Source organism: Lissotriton vulgaris, chromosome 4_1 (assembly GCF_964263255.1).
Source record: "Lissotriton vulgaris chromosome 4_1, aLisVul1.2, whole genome shotgun sequence".
In the NCBI taxonomy this organism is placed as follows: Eukaryota; Metazoa; Chordata; class Amphibia; order Caudata; family Salamandridae; genus Lissotriton; species Lissotriton vulgaris.
In genome coordinates this window covers 47,726,592-47,746,731 of record NC_141691.1, presented here as the reverse complement: position 1 = coordinate 47,746,731, position 20,140 = coordinate 47,726,592, and the positions used below count along the sequence as shown (strand labels likewise).

Here is a 20,140-nt window from a genome sequence, read left to right as displayed (position 1 = left end):
CTTCGTGATGTCCGCAGATGGTCCGGGTAGATTTCGATGACGGGGAGACTCCCAGGAGGACCGGAAGAGAGGAAAGAAACAAAGGACCGTTAGTCTGATCGAGTCGACAGAGAGACTCAACTGTACACCTTCACCCAGGTAGTGCAAGAACGGGGTCAGAAACGGACAGTGGGGAAAGGAAGGTACCGGGAATAAGGAACACAGGTTTGGGTAACAGAGAGGGTGCAGGGGTGGGGTGTGCGAGTAACGGAAGGGCTTTATACAGTGAGGTGCTATATACTTATAATACAGTGCAAGGGTAGTGAGACTATGCAGAGAGGGGGTTTATATACAGGGACTTTAACACGAACTCCTAGTGAGTAGGGATAAAGGAGGCAAAAGGCACTCACGCGGTCCGCCGTAACTCTCCAGTGAGTTACGGCCGCTCTCCAGCCACCTCCAAGGGACTCCACCACTCCTCTGTCCACACTTCTTCCTCGCACGTCTGGTCACCTTCTCCGTCTCCAGCCAGAGGGTCCTGCCACGAAACTCCGACAGCTTGTTGTGCTGAATCCGGGCTTTTATCCTGTGCTGACTCTGCCAGGGGGGCGGGACTTCCGGGGTCAGCTGGATATGGTTCCTCCCTTCCTGTTGCTCGGGTTGGCTCCTGTGGGAGAGAGAAGGGCGGGGTTTCGTTGGTGATGGAGGTTGCTCGGCGTCCTGTCTCGGTGCTGGCGTTTCGGTGAGGTAAACTCAGTCCCGGGGGTGTCGGACAAGGCATGATAGGGGGGATTGGGTCCTCAGATAGGGTTTTACGGGCCGTTCCATCACATCCCCTTCCCCTAGCTGTCCTTCTTGTAATGGGAGGAGAATGTGGATACCGGGACAGAAAATCCGCATTACCTTGATCGGAACCCTTTCTATGTTTGGTTTGAAAATGGAAGGGTTGGAGAGACAAAAACCACCGCAGGACCTGGTCATTCTGCCCTTTGTTTCTAGCCATCCACTCCAAAGGGGCGTGATCTGTATAAAGTATGAAGTCTCTACCCTCAAGGTAATACCGAAGGCTTTCCACCGCCCACTTGATGGCTAAAGCTTCTTTTTCCACCACCGCATATTGTTTTTCCCGGGGGAAGAGTTTGCGGCTCACAAACAGAATGGGTCGTTCGTTTCCCAGGGCATCCTTCTGGGACAATACGGCTCCTAAGCCGTAGTCCGATGCATCTGTCTGTAGGATGAAAGGGACTGAGTAATTGGGGGGAACCAACACAGGACCCGACGTCAAGGCTTCTTTGAGGTCTGTAAAGGCATGCCAGGCTTCCGAGGAGGGATTCCTGAATTGTTCATCTGAGCGGTTTGTTTTTTTCAACAGGTCCGTGAGGGCTGCCGCTCTTTGAGAAAAGTTGGGCACAAAGCGCCGATAATACCCCAGGAGTCCTAGGAAGGCTCGGAGGTCTTTCTTTGTATGTGGAAACGGGAGGGATCGGATGGCTGCCGTTTTGCTCTCTTGGGGTCTGATCAGGCCGTCCCCCAGAAGAAACCCCAAGTATTTCACTGTTTTCGCGGCCAACGTGGTTTTGGCCGGGTTGATGGCAAATCCGTATGAGCCTAAGGAGCTGATAACACTGGAAAGGTGCTGCAGATGTTGGGGCCAGCTGTCGCTAAAGATGACGATGTCATCCAGATACGCGCCTGCGTAAGCTGTATGGGGTCTCAGGACTTGGTTCATGGCCCTTTGAAAGGTGGCGGGGGCGCCATGAAGTCCAAAGGGCATGACCAGGAATTGATATAACCCATCCGGGGTGGAAAAGGCAGTCTTTCTTCTATCTTGTTCCCGGAGGGGTATCTGCCAGTACCCCTTGCAGAGATCGAGTGTGGAAATGAATTTTGCTTGCCCTATTCTTTCGATCATTTCGTCCACCCTGGGTAAGGGGTAGGTGTCGAACTTGGAGACCTTGTTGACCTCCCGGAAGTCGATGCAGAAACGGACCGAGCCGTCAGGTTTCGGTACCAATACGATAGGGGAGTTCCACTCGCTGACTGAGGGTTCAATTATTCCCATTTGTTGCATGACTTCCACTTCCTGACGGATGACATCTCTACGGGCCTCTGGCACTCGATACGGCCTCAGGCGGACCACTTTCCCTGGTTCGGTTTCAATCCTATGTTCGGTGACCGTGGTTCGACCAGGGGAAGTCGAGAAGACGCTTTTCAGGGGTTCCAAGGTGTAGCGAAGTTCCTGAATTTGTACAGGGTTAAGGTCGGAATCGAGACAAGGGTCGAAAGGGAGGATGAGGTTCTTCTTGGTTCCCGACAGCACCGGACGGGGTCCTTCCCACTTTTTTAGCAGGTTAACATGAAAGATTTGAGTGGTGCCTCGGGTAGGGTCCAGTTCTATCTCGTACGTGACGGGTGTTACCTGCCGAAGGATGGGGTAGGGTCCTTGCCATTGTCCCAATAATTTTTGGTCGGACGAGGGCATCATAAGGAGCACTAGGTCGTTGACAGCAAAGACCCGACTGCGAGTGCCCTTGTCATATTGTCTCTTTTGGTTGTCCTGAGCGGTCACCAAGTTTTGTCTGACAATATCGCGAATCATAGACAGATGTGTCTTGAGGTTTTGCATATATTCTGGGAGTGGACGAGTCCGGTCCGGTTCAGCTTCCCAGGCTTCCTGGGCCATATCTAGGAGGGTACGGGGGGCTCGTCCGTACAGCAATTCATATGGGGAGTACCCCGTGCTGCTCTGAGGTTTACAACGGATCGCAAACAAGGCCAACGGAAGCATGTCTTCCCATCTCTTCGCTTCGAGGCCCAAGAGTTTTTTTAATGTTTGTTTCAACGTGGCGTTGTATCGTTCTACGAGCCCGTCTGTTTGCGGGTGATACGCAGAGGTCCGGATTTGCTTGATTCCTAACTCCGCACATACCCGTTTCATAAGGGCTGAAACGAATGGGGTGCCCTGGTCGGTGAGGATTTCCCGCGGGAAGCCAACCCGCGAAAACAAGGAGATCAGGGCTTTCGCTATTGCCTGTGTGGTAGGTTGGCGGAGGGGTATGGCCTCCGGGAAGCGGGTGGCGTAGTCTACTATGACCAAGGCATAGCGACACCCGCTACGGGAGGGCAAGAGGGGACCGATTATGTCCATCCCAATGCGACTGAAGGGAACATCTATGACAGGGAGGGGTTGTAACGGGACACGGGGTGGTCTGTGTCGACTGTTCTTTTGGCATATGATGCATTCGCGGCAGTAAGTCTTGATCCTTTGATACACCCCCGGCCAATAGAACTTCTCCAAGATGGCTTGGCTGGTTTTCTCGTCCCCGAAATGACCCCCCAAAAGGTGACTATGTGCCAGAAAAAGGACTTTGTCTTGAAAGGGGCCGGGAACAAGCAACTGAGCATTCTGTTGGGGCCCCCCTTTTCGATATAACAACCCGTTTTTCTTAATGAAGTAAGGACCTACTTGTAAGGGGTCCTCGTGATCAAGTGCTTTTCCCCACGCCTCCTGTAGCAGAGGATCTTCACGTTGGGCGGCCCTGAACTCTTGGTCGGTCTGCCAGGGGTGTTCGTCAATAATGGCAGGATAAGCGCTGAGGTGTTCTTTCTTTTCTCTTCTCTTTTGACTCCTCGGTTTGTGGGGTTTGGGTTCGGGTACTTGATCGGGACACTCGGGATAGGGTGCCTCTTTCCACCACTGAGTTAGGGAGTCGGAAGTCTTTTGTAAGAGCATTGGAAGTCCCGGATAATCACTCCCTAAAATAGCTTGTTCCGGTAATGCGGGCACAAGGCCCACGGTGAGAGAGGTCCCGGGATCTTGGGAATGTTGGACTCGTACCTGAGTGGTGGGATATTGTTTAGTGTCTCCATGCACACATTGTATGGCTACCACCCCAGTAGGTTTGCTTAGAGGCTGGACAAGGTCTTGGGGTCGTAGAACACTCTGTCGACATCCAGTATCGGCGAGAGCCCTCAGTGGCTGACCATTTATGGACACTGGACAATAGAACGGCGGTGGCGTGTAACCGGGAGGGTTGCACAGGTAGTTCCTGACGAAACCGACCTCCATCGGTTCCTCCTTCTGGGGACACATCCGTGCAATGTGTCCGAACCCACCACAGGAATAACACTGGGGTCCGGGAGTCGGGGTTCGGAACACTACGGGGGAGGGAAACAGCGGTGGTGGTTCAGGTCGACGGCCTTGGGGAGGCCGGGTTGGGCGAGTGGACGTAGCAGGCAGGGGCCTGTGGGGGTGGTCGTCTTTGCCCCGCTGAAGTTCTTGTGCCCTGCTATATGCAGACGCTATCTCTATAGCGGTCTCAAGGGTGAGTCGGGAGTGCTGCCTCACCCAGCGTTGGGTAGCCGGGTGCAAGGAATTAAGGAACTGTTCCAGATAGATCTTCTCCAGAATATTCTCCTTGGTAGAGGTTTCGGGTCTCAACCATCGGTTGGCGAGATCGCGGATCCGAAAGGAGAGTGCTCTCGGATTCTCTTGGGGCTGTTCCCTGGCCTGACGAAGTTTCACCCTGTAAGTATCATCATCAATGCCCAGGCGTTCTAGGATGCACCTTTTAATGTCAGCATAGGGAGTGTTGCCCTGGATATTGGCCTGTTGGTAGGCCGCTTGGAGGTCACCGGTGAGGAGTGGACCCAAATACTGTCCCCACCAATCAGCAGGCCAGTTGGCGGCTTGAGCTATCCTCTCAAAGTTTGTGAAAAAATAGTCCGGATCTTCTCCAGGGACATATTTCTGAAGAACGACAGAGGGAAGAGAGGTCATCGGTCTTTGTTGGCCCAGGGCGTCTGCTAGCTTTGTCATGGTATCTTCATGGGTCGCCCCCTGGCCTTTCAGAACATCGTGGAGCTGACCTCTGTCGTCTTCGGCAGTCTTCATGAACTGCTCCATAAGTTTCCCGAATTGTTCTTGGGACTCTGCCATCTTCTTTATTACGGCCTCCATACCTCCAGCAGATCCCACTTCTGACACCAAATGTCGTGGAGTGAGTGTAGCGGGCCGGAAAAGCAGGCGAGGAGGCCGTATGTAGTGGGCAATATTTGGTCTTTATTCTGGATATACAGTATAGATAGTCCCAACAGGTCGAGGGTGTGGCACCAGGCGATGAACACAGAGGCGTCGCTTCTTCCTCTTCGTGATGTCCGCAGATGGTCCGGGTAGATTTCGATGACGGGGAGACTCCCAGGAGGACCGGAAGAGAGGAAAGAAACAAAGGACCGTTAGTCTGATCGAGTCGACAGAGAGACTCAACTGTACACCTTCACCCAGGTAGTGCAAGAACGGGGTCAGAAACGGACAGTGGGGAAAGGAAGGTACCGGGAATAAGGAACACAGGTTTGGGTAACAGAGAGGGTGCAGGGGTGGGGTGTGCGAGTAACGGAAGGGCTTTATACAGTGAGGTGCTATATACTTATAATACAGTGCAAGGGTAGTGAGACTATGCAGAGAGGGGGTTTATATACAGGGACTTTAACACGAACTCCTAGTGAGTAGGGATAAAGGAGGCAAAAGGCACTCACGCGGTCCGCCGTAACTCTCCAGTGAGTTACGGCCGCTCTCCAGCCACCTCCAAGGGACTCCACCACTCCTCTGTCCACACTTCTTCCTCGCACGTCTGGTCACCTTCTCCGTCTCCAGCCAGAGGGTCCTGCCACGAAACTCCGACAGCTTGTTGTGCTGAATCCGGGCTTTTATCCTGTGCTGACTCTGCCAGGGGGGCGGGACTTCCGGGGTCAGCTGGATATGGTTCCTCCCTTCCTGTTGCTCGGGTTGGCTCCTGTGGGAGAGAGAAGGGCGGGGTTTCGTTGGTGATGGAGGTTGCTCGGCGTCCTGTCTCGGTGCTGGCGTTTCGGTGAGGTAAACTCAGTCCCGGGGGTGTCGGACAAGGCATGATAGGGGGGATTGGGTCCTCAGATAGGGTTTTACGGGCCGTTCCATCACACCTGCTTTGGCTAAAGACAGTAAGTATGGCAACAGTACCTGTTCTTGACCTCGAATAGGGTCATGACCTTCAGCAGTACACAACATGAAAAAGTGCTTTCACTTAAAGGCATAGGACTTCCTTGTAGAAGCTCTCCTGGCCTCTTAAAATCTGCATACAGTCCTGTGAGAGGCCTAAATGTCCGTATTGAATGAACTCAGGAGCCATGCTGCTAACCTCAGGGACGGTAGGTTGGGGTGGAACACCTTGCAGCTCGCCCTGGCCAGCAGATCGGGATGACATGGCAGCCTCCTGTGTGGTACTTTGGATAGATGAAGAAGGTCCGGATACCACCACTGGCGAGGCAAATCTGGAGCGACCAGGATCATGTCTGTCTTGGCCTCGTACAGCTTCCTGATCACCAAGGGAATGAGTGGAATCGGTGGAAAAGCATAGAGTAATGTCTCTGAGCAGTCTATCCACAGAGCATTCCCCTTAGACCCTGGTTGCGGGTACCTGGAGGCGAAGACACAGCATTTGCGTTTTTTGCATCCGTAAAAAGATCGATGTCTGGTGTTCCCCAGTTGTAGAAGATGTCTTGTACCACTTCTTGCTTTAAAACTCAGTTGTGTGCTTCTGCGAAGTGCCTGCTTAGATTGTCCGCTTGAACATTGAGGACGCCCGGCAAGTGGACTGCAGATATTCTCATATCTTGTGCCAGAAGCCATTTCCAGATTGTCTGTGCTTCCAGAGACAGAAGTCTGGATTTTGTTCCGCCCTGCTTGTTCAGGTAGTACATCGTTGTTGTGTTGTCCGTCTGAACAAGCAGAGAGGTCGCTGTTATTGACGGGAAGAACGCTATGAGAGCTAGATGTACAGCTCTGAGCTTCAGCAGGTTCATGTGGTATAGTTGCTCTTTCTCTGACCACATTCCTTGGATCTGCAATGATCCCATATGAGCAGCACATCCCTGAAGGGACGCATCCGTCACCAGAGTCTGTTGAGGCCTGTCCTCTTGAAAAGGGACTCCCACGAGAAGATGAATCCGTTGCATCCACCATCTGATGGAGAGTCGGACCGAAAGAGGTATAGACAACCTGTCCTCCCAGCGATTGGAGATCTGGGACCACTGATCCTCCAGAATCTGCTGCAGCGGTCTCATGTGAAGCCTGGCGTTTGGAACGAGAAATATGCACGAGGCCATGGACCCCAGTAGGGAGGAAATTTGTCTGGCCGTAGGCTGAGGCGTCTTCAGGAGAGTTTGACACTTGAGGAGAATGGATGAAAGTCTCTCCTCCGAAGGAAACGCTTTTGCGTGGAGTGAGTCCAGAGTTGCGCCTAGATAGTGTATCCTCTGTGCTGGATTGAGGATGGAATTCTTGAAGTTTACATGTAGCCCGAGCCGATGCAACTGACGAATACATGTTGTTGCAGAAGAGTGGGAGACGCACTCTTGAGGAGCCAGTCGTCTAGTTAAGGATAGACGAATATGTGCTGTTTCCTCAAGAAAGACGCTACCACTGCCATGCACTTCGAGAAAGTGCGGGGAGCAGACTTCAGTCCGAAAGGCAGGACCGTGAATTGAAAGTGGTTTGATTGGATGCGAAACTGTAGGAACGTCCGATGCTTTGGCGAGATTGGTATGTGGAAATAGGCATCTTGAAGATCTATGGAACACATCCAGTCCCCTTGATGCAGAAGTGGTATTATTTGATGTAATGCCAGAATTCTGAACTCTTCTCGGAGTATGAATCTTTTGAGACGTCTGATATCTAGTATAGGCCTGAACTCCTTGTTTGGACCTTTCGTTGGGACCAAAAAATATCGGGAGTAGATCCCTTGCTGACGTTGTTGCCATGAACCTCCTCGATGGCGTTCTTTAGGAGTAGAGCAGACACCTCTTACCTCAAAAGATTTATACGATGGGTGACAGTCTTTTGAGGAGGAATGGAAGGTGGAGGGGACTTGAATCTGATGGTGTACCCATTCTTTACAATATTCAGCACCCACCTGTCTAGCGTGATTTTTGTCCACTCTTCCAGATGACCGATGTCTTGGCGGTAGAGACCGGCATTTCAATGTGGAGTTTAGCAGCCCCACGGCAGAGGACCTCATTAAAGGTCAGAACATCATCGATTGGCGATATTCTGCTTGGAGGAGACGATGAAAGAGTCGGAGAATAGTCTGCCTTGGAATGCGACGACCCTGTGGAAGTCCTAGGGTTATGCCTTCTAGAAGATCAGTGGCGTGATGATCTACTCCTAGGAGAGCGTGATGATCTCCTCCTCACCGATGTGGACCTTCGTGGAGCGGCCTGCTCGCGTCTCCCGAAGAATGCACCATCTGTATCAAAGGTGACCTTGACCTTAAAAAAGACCGTGGTAGGTTAATCCTGCGGATCTTCCACTCTCTAGGACATCTCCTAAGCATCTTGGCTTGGTCGGTCGGGCTGGAGACTGTGCTGGTGAGGGCTCTGGAGATACTTGTTCAATCTTAAGCCCTGGAGAGGAAGAAGAACCCCCTGAAGACACCACTGGGGCGTCACAAGTCGAACGGTCTTTCGACAGCGCTCTAGGTCTCTTCGCTGGAGGAGAAACCGATTTAGACCTCCTCGACAGCAACCTCCTCAACGTCGACCTGGATCTCGATCTCCTAGACACAGAAGACCTTTTCCTTGATCTCGACGTCGATCTCCTCGATGGCGATCTCCTTGACTTCGATCTTTTTGGCTTCGACGTCATGTGTCTCGACGTCGAGTGACTGGTTCTCTTCGGCGTCGAAGCCCTTGGTGGTCGGCTCGACGTCGATGCCAGTGTAACTCTCAATGGCGATCTAGACGTCGGTCCAGAGCCTCTCGGAGGCGAACTTTGACGTTGATGGGTCGACGTTGAGTCCCGACCTCTTGCCTGCCTACACGTGGATGGAGACCTCAAACTCTGTCTCTTCTCACCTTGTCTCAACGGTGAGGGACGTCTCAACAGCGAGGGACTCTAAGCACAGAGGTACCTTGGATGAAGATCTGTCCCTCGACGGAGAAGAAGACCGATGCCTTCTTTTTTCACCGCTTTCCTTGCGCTCTTTAGGATGAGAAGAGGGCTTTCTGGAATGATGCTCTTCTCGCCCACTCACTGTTTCTCTTCTCTCATGAAGGGAATGCAGCTTGATCTTCTCCCTCTCTCTAAGGGTTCTCTTGGAAAACTTGCTGCAGTGGTAACATTGGTCTGGCTTGTGGGATGAAGGCAAACAAGCAATACAGACCGAATGAGGGTCTGACTTGGCCATCTTTTCACCACAGGCCGGGCACTTATTAAATAAGACCGGCATTTTGACTGGAAAAAATAGGCAAAAGTCAGAAAGAATTGCTGAATTAGTCAGATAGAGACTAAAGCCGTCGAGTGAAGTAAAAAAAAAAAGTACTTTCTACCAGAAAGAAGTGATAAATTATCACCAACTGGCGAGCTCAATGCTCCAGGATCCTCACAGAAGGAGCCGGAAAAAAGAACTGACCTAACTATCACCTGTGGTGCATGATGGGAGCCTGGGGGTTCCTGGAGGTCTTAAAGGCACGGCGCCAATTTTTCAGTTGTTACTATGCAGCCTGTCTAGGCTAAACCTGCCTCTATGATCCTGCCTGTTTTTACCTTTGAAAATAAAGGTTGTGTATTTCAAAGAAACTCAGGGCAGTTTGCTTCTTTACATAGATCATATATGGTGACTTATATGTCTTTATTTGGTCAAATGTAAAAGTTTTACATGCGATAATGGCAGTTTATTAGCCTAGTATGGTGTTTTTCAGGCTGCATATGTATATGCATATTATCTATATATATGTATATGTGTATATATGTAGATATATGCATATTATTGGCTATTGCTCCGGGATCCCGCACGTGGGCGGGACTATTCAGTGCTTGTAACTATTGAAGAGTATCCCCTGGAAGAGAACCAAACTTCTCAGTCTTCAGTAAATCCATCATGGAGCTGTGGAGTTCAGGATGCCAAACTCCCAGATCTTGGTCTAAAATGGTTTCACTGTACTTACAATACCTGTGAATGGCACAGGTGCTGTAGGCGCCCAGGACTCCTGCCACTGTGTCATTGCCTGTGGAAAGGTGTGGTGCAGCAGCCAGGGCAGCTGCCTTCGGAGCACAGGGTTCACGGTTCGATCCCCGGCTCCGTCGGCAGCTCAGCACCATGTGACTCTAGGCAATAGCTCATTTAATTTCCATGACAGCCCCTAGCGCCTTGAGACCAGCAAGGCTGAGTAGTTTGCGCTTTACAAATACGGATTACCTGTGGTATAGTGCACCCTGCCTTAGGGCTGTTAGGCCTGCTAGAGGGGTGAATTTCCTATACCACAGAATGTTTTTGGTGAGCATGGCACACAGAGATGTGTGCCATGTCGACTTGTAGTTTTATTGTCTCCCCCTGGCACAAAGACTGCACTGGCAGTGTGTATGGGTCAGGGGCGGAGTCTTTGAGGGTGGCAAAATATATGCTTCAGCCCTCAGAGACTTTCTCTGTCAACAAGGCCCTTGGTTCTCCTGGCACCCTTTACTTGGGACTTATATGTAGGTCAGAGGAGTGCCAATGTGGGACCAAAGGTACAGTTTTAGGGAACAAACATAGGATCTGGGTACCTGATTAACATGAACGCAGGGCACACATAGTCAAGAAGCGTCAAACATCAGGCAAAAAGTGGGAGGCAACCACGCAAAAAGGGGCACTTTCCAACTCTCGTCATGAGGATCAGTAATAGACATCTGACACAGGTTTAAAACTCTACTTTTGAGGTGGTGACATTTTCCCCAAAAACACTTCTAGGCGAAAATAATGTTGAAGATTCAACAATCCCCTAATGGAGGTTGTGAAAAAAAGTTACACGCCGAAAAAGCAAACTGACATCAGCAGGCCGATGGGGGCTTTTTTGGGGGGGCGAGGGCAGGGGGGGGTGACTGTATTTATGACGGTTCAAAAGTACAGCATGTCTTCGCTAACAACATAAATGCAGCTGCAGGTACAATCAGGTAGCAAATAATGGCGAACCTGCACTGATGTAATTTAGAGTCAGTATTATCAAATACAGTCTTTTTAAATGATATCATACAAAAAGGCACAGGGTTGAATAAGTAAGTTCCATAATTGAGTTCTCTTCTAAATCTCCTGGATGGAGACTCTGAAGGTGCGAAGTTGATATATCCATGCATGCACACACTACCACACACCTGAGTGAATGTAATATCTCCGATTTTCCCTTAGTTCAATGGAGAGTAGCAGGAGGGTAACAGGTCTACACTCATCCCAGCCATATACGCGTGATCAGGGCACCATATTTCCCTAGGGCCTCTGGGGTGGAAGGATTTCACGAGAGTTAGACTGTGAGTTGCAGTAAGTCATATCAGTATGATATTCCTTTAAGACTGGTAATGGGCCTCGGGCCCAACGCATTTCAATTCATCATCGTGCTAATAGCAAACCAATGCCCACCAAATGCCTCACACCCTGCTGTATCTCTCTGACATACCCTAACAGCGCTATAAGCGAGGTCAATTCTAATGTTAAATCAGTAATTGACTTAAGCTCTTTGATTACAGGTGTTCAGAACTCTTGCAGCCCCGGGCAAAACCAGGCAAGATGTGCAAAATCTGCTTCTGCCATGCCAAAGTGTTGACAATCAGTCCTATCTGGTAGCGGATCAATCTGACTGGGGTGTAGTACAATCTATTACTATATTTTAAATGTAACTATCTGTGTCTGCTATTTAAAGAGACCATCTTCGTTACTGAGCAACAGTACTGCCATTGTTGATCACTTATAGTTACTCCCAGTTCATTTTGCCATGCTTTTCCATCCTTGGATACATTATGTCGATGAGCTTCTTGTGCATGTGCGTACAGTCTAGTCACTAATTTGTGAGCAATAGATGTTTAGAGAAGAGATGTTAATGCTGGCATCTCCAAAGGCTCCAGGAGCTTATCACCTAGCAGTTCACGCAATGTCTATCAGCCCCATAATGCAAATGCTACTTACCAGTATGCATCTGTTCTTGGCATGTAGGGCTGCTGACATTCATATCTGTGCATAGATCGCCACCTAGTGTTGGGTCCGGATGATTGCACATTGTTGTCCTGGAAGAGTCTTCGAAGTATCACGAGATAGGTGGCTCCTCCCCTGGACTACAGTGCGCATGGGCATCGCCTCCATCCCCAGATTGTTTTTAGCCATTGGCAGAGATGGAGTGAAGAATGTGAGTGATGACCATGCTATGAGCATATGTATGTATATGATAAAAATCTGCAGCTGCTACAGGCGCCGGGGAGGAGGGTGGGCGATATGAATGTCAGCAGCCCTACATGCCAAGAACAGATGCATACTGGTAAGTAGCATTTGCAGTTCGAGGCATGTGGGCTGCTGAATTCATATCTGTGCATAGAATACATAGCAGTCCCTCCATTAACGGCGGCCGCCCGTGCCAGCTGCAGCAGTCTGAAAAAGCGTTTTTAGAACAGCCTGACCAACAGCTGCCTGCTGTTTGGAATGTACGTCTACACAGTAGTGTTTAGTGAAAGTATGTGTGGTAGACCATGTGGCTGCTCTACAGATATCTTCTAAGGGAATGTTACCTAGGAAAGCCATAGAGGCCCCCAACTTCCTGGTGGAGTGGGCCCTTGGTGGGATAGTGAGAGTGCGCTTAGCTTTAGCGTAACAGATCTGGATGCACTTTACTATCCACCTAGCAATCCCCGCTTTGGAGATTGCGTTTCCCTTGTGGTGAGTAGCAAAAGCAACAAAAAGTTGTTTGGTTTTGCGGAAATCTTTTGTCCTGTCTACATAATACATCAAGGCCCTCTTAACATCAAGGGTGTGGAGCATGCGCTCCGCCAGCGTCTCTGGGTTTTGGAAAAACACTGGCAATTCGATAGTCTGGTTAATGTGGAATTGTGATACCACCTTGGGCAGGAATTTAGGGTTAGTGCGGAGCACCACCCTGTTAGCATGTACCTGGAAGAAAGGTTCTTGGATGGTGAGCGCCTGCAGCTCGCTAACCCTCCTAAGCGATGTAATCGCTACTAAGAACGCAACCTTCCAAGTCAGAAACTGAAGCTCACAAGAGTGCAGTGGCTCAAAGGGAGGACCCATCAGCCTTGTAAGAACCACATTGAGGTTCCATTCTGGAGCTGGTGGGGTCCTTGGTGGAATGACCCTTTTGGGTCCTTCCAGAAAGGCCTTGATAGCAGGGACCTTAAAGAGTGACAGGTGCTGCCTATTCTGGAGGTATGCTGCCATAGCAGACAGGTGAATACGGATGGAAGAGTACGCTAAATTGCATTGATACAGGTGGAAAAGGTAACAGATGATATTCTGAATGGAAGCATCTAGCGGGTCAATATTGTGGTTAGCACAGTAGATGACAAACCTCTTCCATTTAGCCGCATAACAAGCTCTAGTAGTGGGCTTCCTTGCCTCCCGAATGATGTCCATACAATCGGGGGGAAGATTGCGTCAGAAGGCTGGGAGTGAGATGAAGCCTCTGATGCGGTACCACGGAGAGTTCCAGAAACGTGGTGTACCATGGTTGGCGAGCCCACGTCGGAGCAACCAGGATGAGCGTCATCGAGTGCTGCCGGAGCTTGCGTGCCACCAGCGGTATCAGAGGTGCTGGGGGAAAAGCGTACGCAAATCTGCCTGACCAGTTCATCCACATCGCATTGCCCTGTGATTGCGGGTGTGGGAACCTGGCGGCGAAGTTTCGGCATTTTGCGTTCTCCTTTGTGGCAAATAGGTCTATCTCTGGATGACCCCACCTTTGGAAGTACGGTTGGAGTACTGATGGATGTATCTCCCACTCGTGCATCTGATGGCTGTGCCTGCTGAGCAGATCCGCCATTTGATTGTCCTTGCCCGGGAGATGCTCTGCCATGAGGAAGATGTTCCTCTGAATGGCCCACTTCCACATGCTCTGAGCCAGATGAGACAGCTGTGGAGAGTGTGTGCCTCCCTGCTTCTGGATGTAGTACATGGCCGTCATGTTGTCCGTCCGGATCAACACGACCTTGTTGCACAGATGTACTTTGAACGCCTTTAAGGCCATGAAGATTGCCATCAGTTCCAACACATTGATGTGCATCTTCCTTTGCTGTAGTGTCCATAGTCCCTGCACCGTGTAGTGGAGTACATGCGCTCCCCAACCCTGGAGAGAAGCGTCCGTTGTCAGGACAATCTGTGGGACAGGCTCTTGGAATGGTCGGCCTTTGCAAAGGTTTTGTGGATTCCACCAATGCAGAGAGTTGTATGCCCGACCGCTCACCAACACTAGGTCTGTCAGTTGCCCACGAGCCTGAGTCCACTGACGTGCTAGGCACTCCTGAAGCGGACGCATGTGTAGTCTCGCGTGCGGGACAATGGAGATGCAGGAGGCCATCATGCCTATCAACTGCATGAACACCTTTGCTGGAAGCAAGTGCTGGGGTCTGAATCGTTGGATCAGCGCCTGGATACTGGCGATTCTCACTGAATTTGGCTGCGCAGTGGCTGCCAGAGTGTTGATTGTCGCGCCCAGATACTGTCGCACGTGGGCGGGCTGGAGATGGGACTTGGGGTAGTTCAGAGAGAAACCCAGATCGTGCAGGAGATGAATGGTGCGTGACACATGGTCTACGCACTGTTGTTCCGTCCTTGCCTGAATGAGCCAGTCGTCCAGATAAGGAAAGACGTGGACGTGCTGGCGACAGAGATGCGCCGCCACAGTCGCTAGGCACTTCGTGAATACCCTTGGTGCCGTGGTGACCCCGAACGGCAGGACCTTGAACTGGTAATGCTGGTCTAAGATCGTGAATCTGAGATACTTTCTGTGGGAAGGATGCAGGGGGATATGAAAATAGGCATCTTTCAGATCCAGCGTAGCCAGAAAATCCCCTTGCTGAAGCAGGGGAAGCACTTGTTGCAACGTGAGCATATGGAAGTGCTCCGAGAGTATGTACCAGTTTAGGGGCCTGAGGTCCAGGATGGGCCTGAGGGATCGGTCCTTCTTGGGAATCAGGAAATACAGGGAGTAAACCCCTGTTTCCCGCTCTTGCAAAGGAACGAGCTCTATTGCCCCTTTTTGCAGCATGACTAGAACTTCCTGCTGCAACAAGGTCAAATGCTCGCCTGACATAGGACGGCTTCTTGGGGGTATGTACGGCGGAATGGAAGTAAGCTCTAGACAGTACCCGTACTGGATAAGGGACCTCACCCACCTGTCCGTGGTGATGTTCTTCCACGCCGGCAGGAACTGCTGGAGTCTCCCCCCAACCGGTGTTGTATGGTCGGGGGGCAGTGACAAGACGTCACTGCTTGTTGGTGGTGGTGGACCTGGAGCTATTGTTTCCACGTCCCCTGCCCTTGACATTATTGCCTCTGTAACCACCTCTACCCTTGTTGTTGTACGTGGTCTGGGTGTTACTTTTGTAATACTGCGAGGATTGGGATGCCTGCCCCCTTGTGGTGCCTCTGGAGTTTGAGCGGCGAAAGGAACCACTCCGAAACTGCTGACTTTGTAAAGCCCCCATTGATTTGGCAGTTTCCGTATCTTTTTTCATTTTTTCCAGGGTGGCATCTACCTCATGTCCAAACAGGTGGTCAGGATTCACTGTTTGATTCAGTATCGTAGTTTGGATGTCGGGTTTGAACCCTGAAATCCGAAGCCAGGCATGGCGTCTAAGCAACACACTGGTGTTGATAGCCCTGGAGGCTTTTTCTGCCACGTCTAATGCACATTTGATGGATGCATTTGTAATGAGTTTGCCTTCCTGGATCAGCATCTCCCCTGCCTCCTTGTATTGGTCAGGTAAGTGTTGCAGTATGGCCTCTAAGGTGTCATAATGGGCCCTATCATAACGTGCAAGCAGGGCTTGGGTGTTAGAAATTCTCCAGATATTAGCTGCCTGTGCAGCAATCCGTTTGCCTGAGGCCTCGAAGACCTTGGACTCTTTGTCTGGGGGAGGAGCGTCACCAGTAGTCTGAGAGTTCGCCCTCTTCCGAGCGTTGGAAACAACCAAGGAGTCTAATGGCAAGTGTCCCTTAATATAGGTAGGATCCGTCGGCGCCGCCTTATATTTCCTGTCGATTCGAGGGTTGACCACACGCGCCCGTGTGGGCTCCCTGAAGACTTCTGTTGCATGCTTAAGCACACCTTTGAGCATCGGCAGCGTTTTGACTGTCTTCTCAGCCACAGAGAAGGTGTCGAATAAGAAGTCCACATCCACGGGGTCCGAGTGCAGCTCGACGTCGTGGTTCGCCGCAGCTCGCTCGATCAGAGCATTAAAGGCTGCCGAGTCCTCCGTCGGGGACGTCTTGGCCGCAAAGAGTTGCGTGTCCTGACCCGATTGCGGGTCCTCCGTGTCGCCTCCGGCGGACCAAGGGGCACGCTCCTCCTCCGGATCCGAGTACGCCGGATAGGTGTACTCGGCATCGTCTTCGTCCACATCGGCTGCGGGGGAATGCGTTGGCGAGAGTCCCAGGGCCTGTGGGGACACAGGTTCCACCAGAGTCGAAGAGTCCCTTTTGTTTTTGAGAGGGATCTTGAAATGCTCCAACGCCGGCTCCGTCGTGATCTTCCTCTTGAGGAGAGACAGTTTTCCGGTGTTGGCGTCGATGATTACCTCACGACGTTCTTCCTCAGCAAGCGGCTGGAGCCGAAGCTTCGACGCCACCAAGGTAGCTTTCGGCGTCAATACCTCCTTTGAGTGTCCGCCCTGTGTCGACGCGAAGGCCTTCGGCGCCATCTTGGGTGGTAGGGTGAAACGAATAGGCGTTTGCCCCTTCGCAGGCTTAGGTGGGAGCTTAGGCGCCACAGCGTCCTGAGCGGGAACCACACTGTCCTTTCGGATCCGCTGCAGGGATTCCGTTACCTTCATCGTCAAGGCCGGAGAGGGCTTGACCGGTCCGACCGACCCCCCGTCGTCGAGAGCCTGATCGCCGGCAGCCACCTTCTTCGGAGCCGACGCCCCATGGCCATGAGCGTCGTCGCCCTGCCGCTTCCTCGGAGCCTTTTTCGGGTCCGCGACCCCTTTCGAAGCCGACGCAGACGCGTCGGACGATTTCGCCTTCGGCACCGACCCCGAGGGCTTCGGGTCGGCCATTTTGGCGTGGCTCTTAGAGTCGGCCATTTTGACTTTCTTGGAAGTTGACGCCTCCAGAACCTTCTTGACCATCTCAACTTTCGCTTTCGGTTTCGCATCCGAGGGTGCGGGACCAGTCGGCTTCACTTTCGTTTTCTTCGAAGTAAGCGATGGTTCACAAATGTCCGTGACCGGGCCCAAAGGCGGGGACGTAGGACTCCTAGTTAGATCTTGGGTAAGGCCCGAAGGCGATCCCTCGACCTGGGCCGTATGAAGGGGACTAACCCCTGAGTCTGTTTGGGGATGCTCCTCCTCCGAGCTATCTCCCATCGTGGTAAAAGTCTGATTGTCGTCCCCTACCTCGTCGGTGACTTCGGCAAAGTTCTCCTCACCCGCGTCGTAGGTCTCCCCTTCGGATGCGGGATTAGAGTCCGAACCTTGCACGTCGTCTTCGTCCTCGACAGATTCTTGAAAAATGTCATCCGGTGGGGGCGCCGCAGCTGATAACTTAGCCTGGAGCCTATGGGCTCGACGAATCTTTAAAGTCTTCTTGCTCCGGAACTTCGAGCACGCCATGCAGGCGTCTTCGCGGTGATCCGGTGACAAGCAGGTGTTGCACACCGGGTGCACATCGAGGTGTGAGTATTTAGAGTTACACACCGGGCACTTCTTAAACGGAGTCCGCTCCATAGCAAGAGTGTAGTGTAGGCCCGTCCGCGCCGAAAGCACGTGGAAGGGCAGCAAGAGATTGGGGCTGAGTCAGAAAGAAACCCGAACGCAACTATACCGACGCCCAGCCTAAAGACCTTTTGGTCTCGAGTAGAAGTTGAACAACTATCGGTTCCGACAGAGGGAACCGAAACACATCCGAACCCAATGGCGGAAAAAAACAATCTGGGGATGGAGGCGATGGCCATGCGCACTGTAGTCCAGGGGAGGAGCCACCTATCTCGTGATACTTCGAAGACTCTTCCAGGACAACAATGTGCAATCATCCAGACCCAACACTAGGTGGCGATCTATGCACAGATATGAATTCAGCAGCCCACATGCCTCGAACTAATGGAACTGTGTAAGGGCGATGGGATTGTCCACTTGCTTCCTCACATGACCCCAGTCGCAAAAAGGTCGCCCATGGTATGTAAACCTAGCTCTTCAGTGCCACCCGCGAGCCGCTCTCCCTTCCCATAGAAAACAAAGTGCACCAATTTAATGGCGCTCGAGGAGAGTGTAATAAAGATCCTGCCTGACGTTCCAATAATCTTTGCCAGGAGTATACTGTTGTGTTTAGCATAACTTAATTGTTGTTTATGGACTGTTGTCCCAAATAATACTTGTGGCAGCGTCTGCGATCCTGCAGCTTAAAGTGCCAGCTACAGACAGGGTAAGTCCTTTGGGCCATAAACCCAGTAATGTGCGTACGTACATGGGCAGTGGTATAATAGGTTTCTAAATCTGGAGTGTGGGGTCCTCCCATTGAGTATGGCACAGTGAGTCTCTCCCAGCGTGCTCTTGGTTGTTTACCCGCCCATGCCAGGCGAATCAGGATCCTCTGGAGGCGTGCAAACAAGGTTTTGGGCAAAGGTATTGGAATATTCTTGAATAGAGTTCGACAAGGGCTCTTTATGTGTCCAGTGATGCTGGATGTGGGGATATTCAAACAATATGTATCCATCAGAAATATGCTACTTAGGTTCCAGTGAGATCGTACTACTTAAGTAAAATGCAGGATGTTTCTACAGCAAAAGAATGACAGTGATGGGATAGTAGAGGAGATCAGGAATAGATTTCTTAAGTAGCCCAATGGAGAAAGTGGAGATGCGGACTGAACTTAGAGAAGGAGGGCTCCTACTAAAGATAGATGGCTGCATTAGCAGTGGAAGGAAGGGCATGCACAGCGACGAATGGGACACTGTCAATAGGGAGAACAAAACACAATTAGAAGGTACTGTACTTATTGGACTGCATGTCAACTGTGCCGCTGCTGATGATGTCAAGAAGCAGCACCGCCCACTCGGTAGTCTGCTGTGTGCTGCGCTGAACTGTGTCAAACATACCGCCGACCTGCAAGGAGATGAAAGAAATGCTGTTTTATGGTATGAAGAGAAGAAGAGATTTGAAATGCTATAGAGCAAGACATCAGGTCTGTCATATTGTCACTGTTCACAACATAATAGCACAACCCATTCAGAAGCAGGAATCAACTTTACTGTGCTGAGGCCTCTAGCTAGCTGGCAGAGAAACAAGAGTGGTTTGTACATCAATACAAAATATTTCCTGCTTAACAAGTTAGTTACCTTCAATAATGCTCTTTCTGTTAGAGACTATCAGTAGATTTCTCACCTTTGGAATATTTCAGAGGCATCAGACTGGATCCAGAAACTTTTCAGTAATACCTCTGCGTACCGCTAGGTGGTACAGTTCTGCTTCTAAAAGGACATGCAGGGGCGATAGAGGAGCCACTCTTGTATGCGGACACCAGATGCTTTTGAGTGTCCAAGCCCCTCACACAGAGCCTGAAAAGCAAATTGATGTGTCTAGTGAGCAGAGCCCTAAACTTGGGATCTAATTAACCCCCTTCCATGCTGATGACAGCCGGGCGCCGTCATGGCACACAGTGCTCGTGTGCTGATGACGGCTCCCGGCCGTCATGACCGCACCCGCGATCGGAATGTGCCGCACGGGCGCAGAATCACGGCCGCGCACAAGGGGTTAATGGTTAGAGTCCAATCACAGAATGGGGAGGACAGGAATGTTGGTGAGAAATCCGCAGGTAGATGGAGTCTCTACCAGAAAAAGCGTTACCAAAGGTAAGTAACTTGTTCGTCTGATAGAGATTTCTAGCAGCTGATTGCTAATCTTTTAGGTTGGAATCTTGTTATTATTGAATATACCGAACAACAGCATCTAACACAAAGGAAAATGAATGTATGCATTCTTAAGGTAAAACTGTAACCGTGACCCCAGTCCCAACCACTCCTTCCCATCCTGACCCTTCCCCAGTGAAACCATTGTGAGAAAGTGCCCTCTTTGTTGCATGGTATGCCCCCACTTTTTGCTGAATTACTGATGTGATTTGACTGAGTGTGCCCTGGGTTCCTGCCAATCAGGTACCCAGGGCCT

General features: G+C 51.1%; 1 protein-coding gene across 7 annotated transcripts in view; it reads right to left on the bottom strand.

Annotated features, from left to right (window-relative positions):
- MED12 (mediator complex subunit 12) overlaps positions 1-20,140 on the bottom strand; it is an 820,436-nt gene that overhangs the window by 234,866 nt on the left and 565,430 nt on the right. For all 7 annotated transcript variants that reach the window (XM_086918278.1, XM_086918283.1, XM_086918279.1 and 4 more), the window contains exon 33: positions 18,972-19,081. In XM_086918278.1, the coding sequence (XP_086774404.1) occupies positions 18,972-19,081 (110 nt within the window). The remainder of the gene's footprint in view (positions 1-18,971; positions 19,082-20,140) is intronic.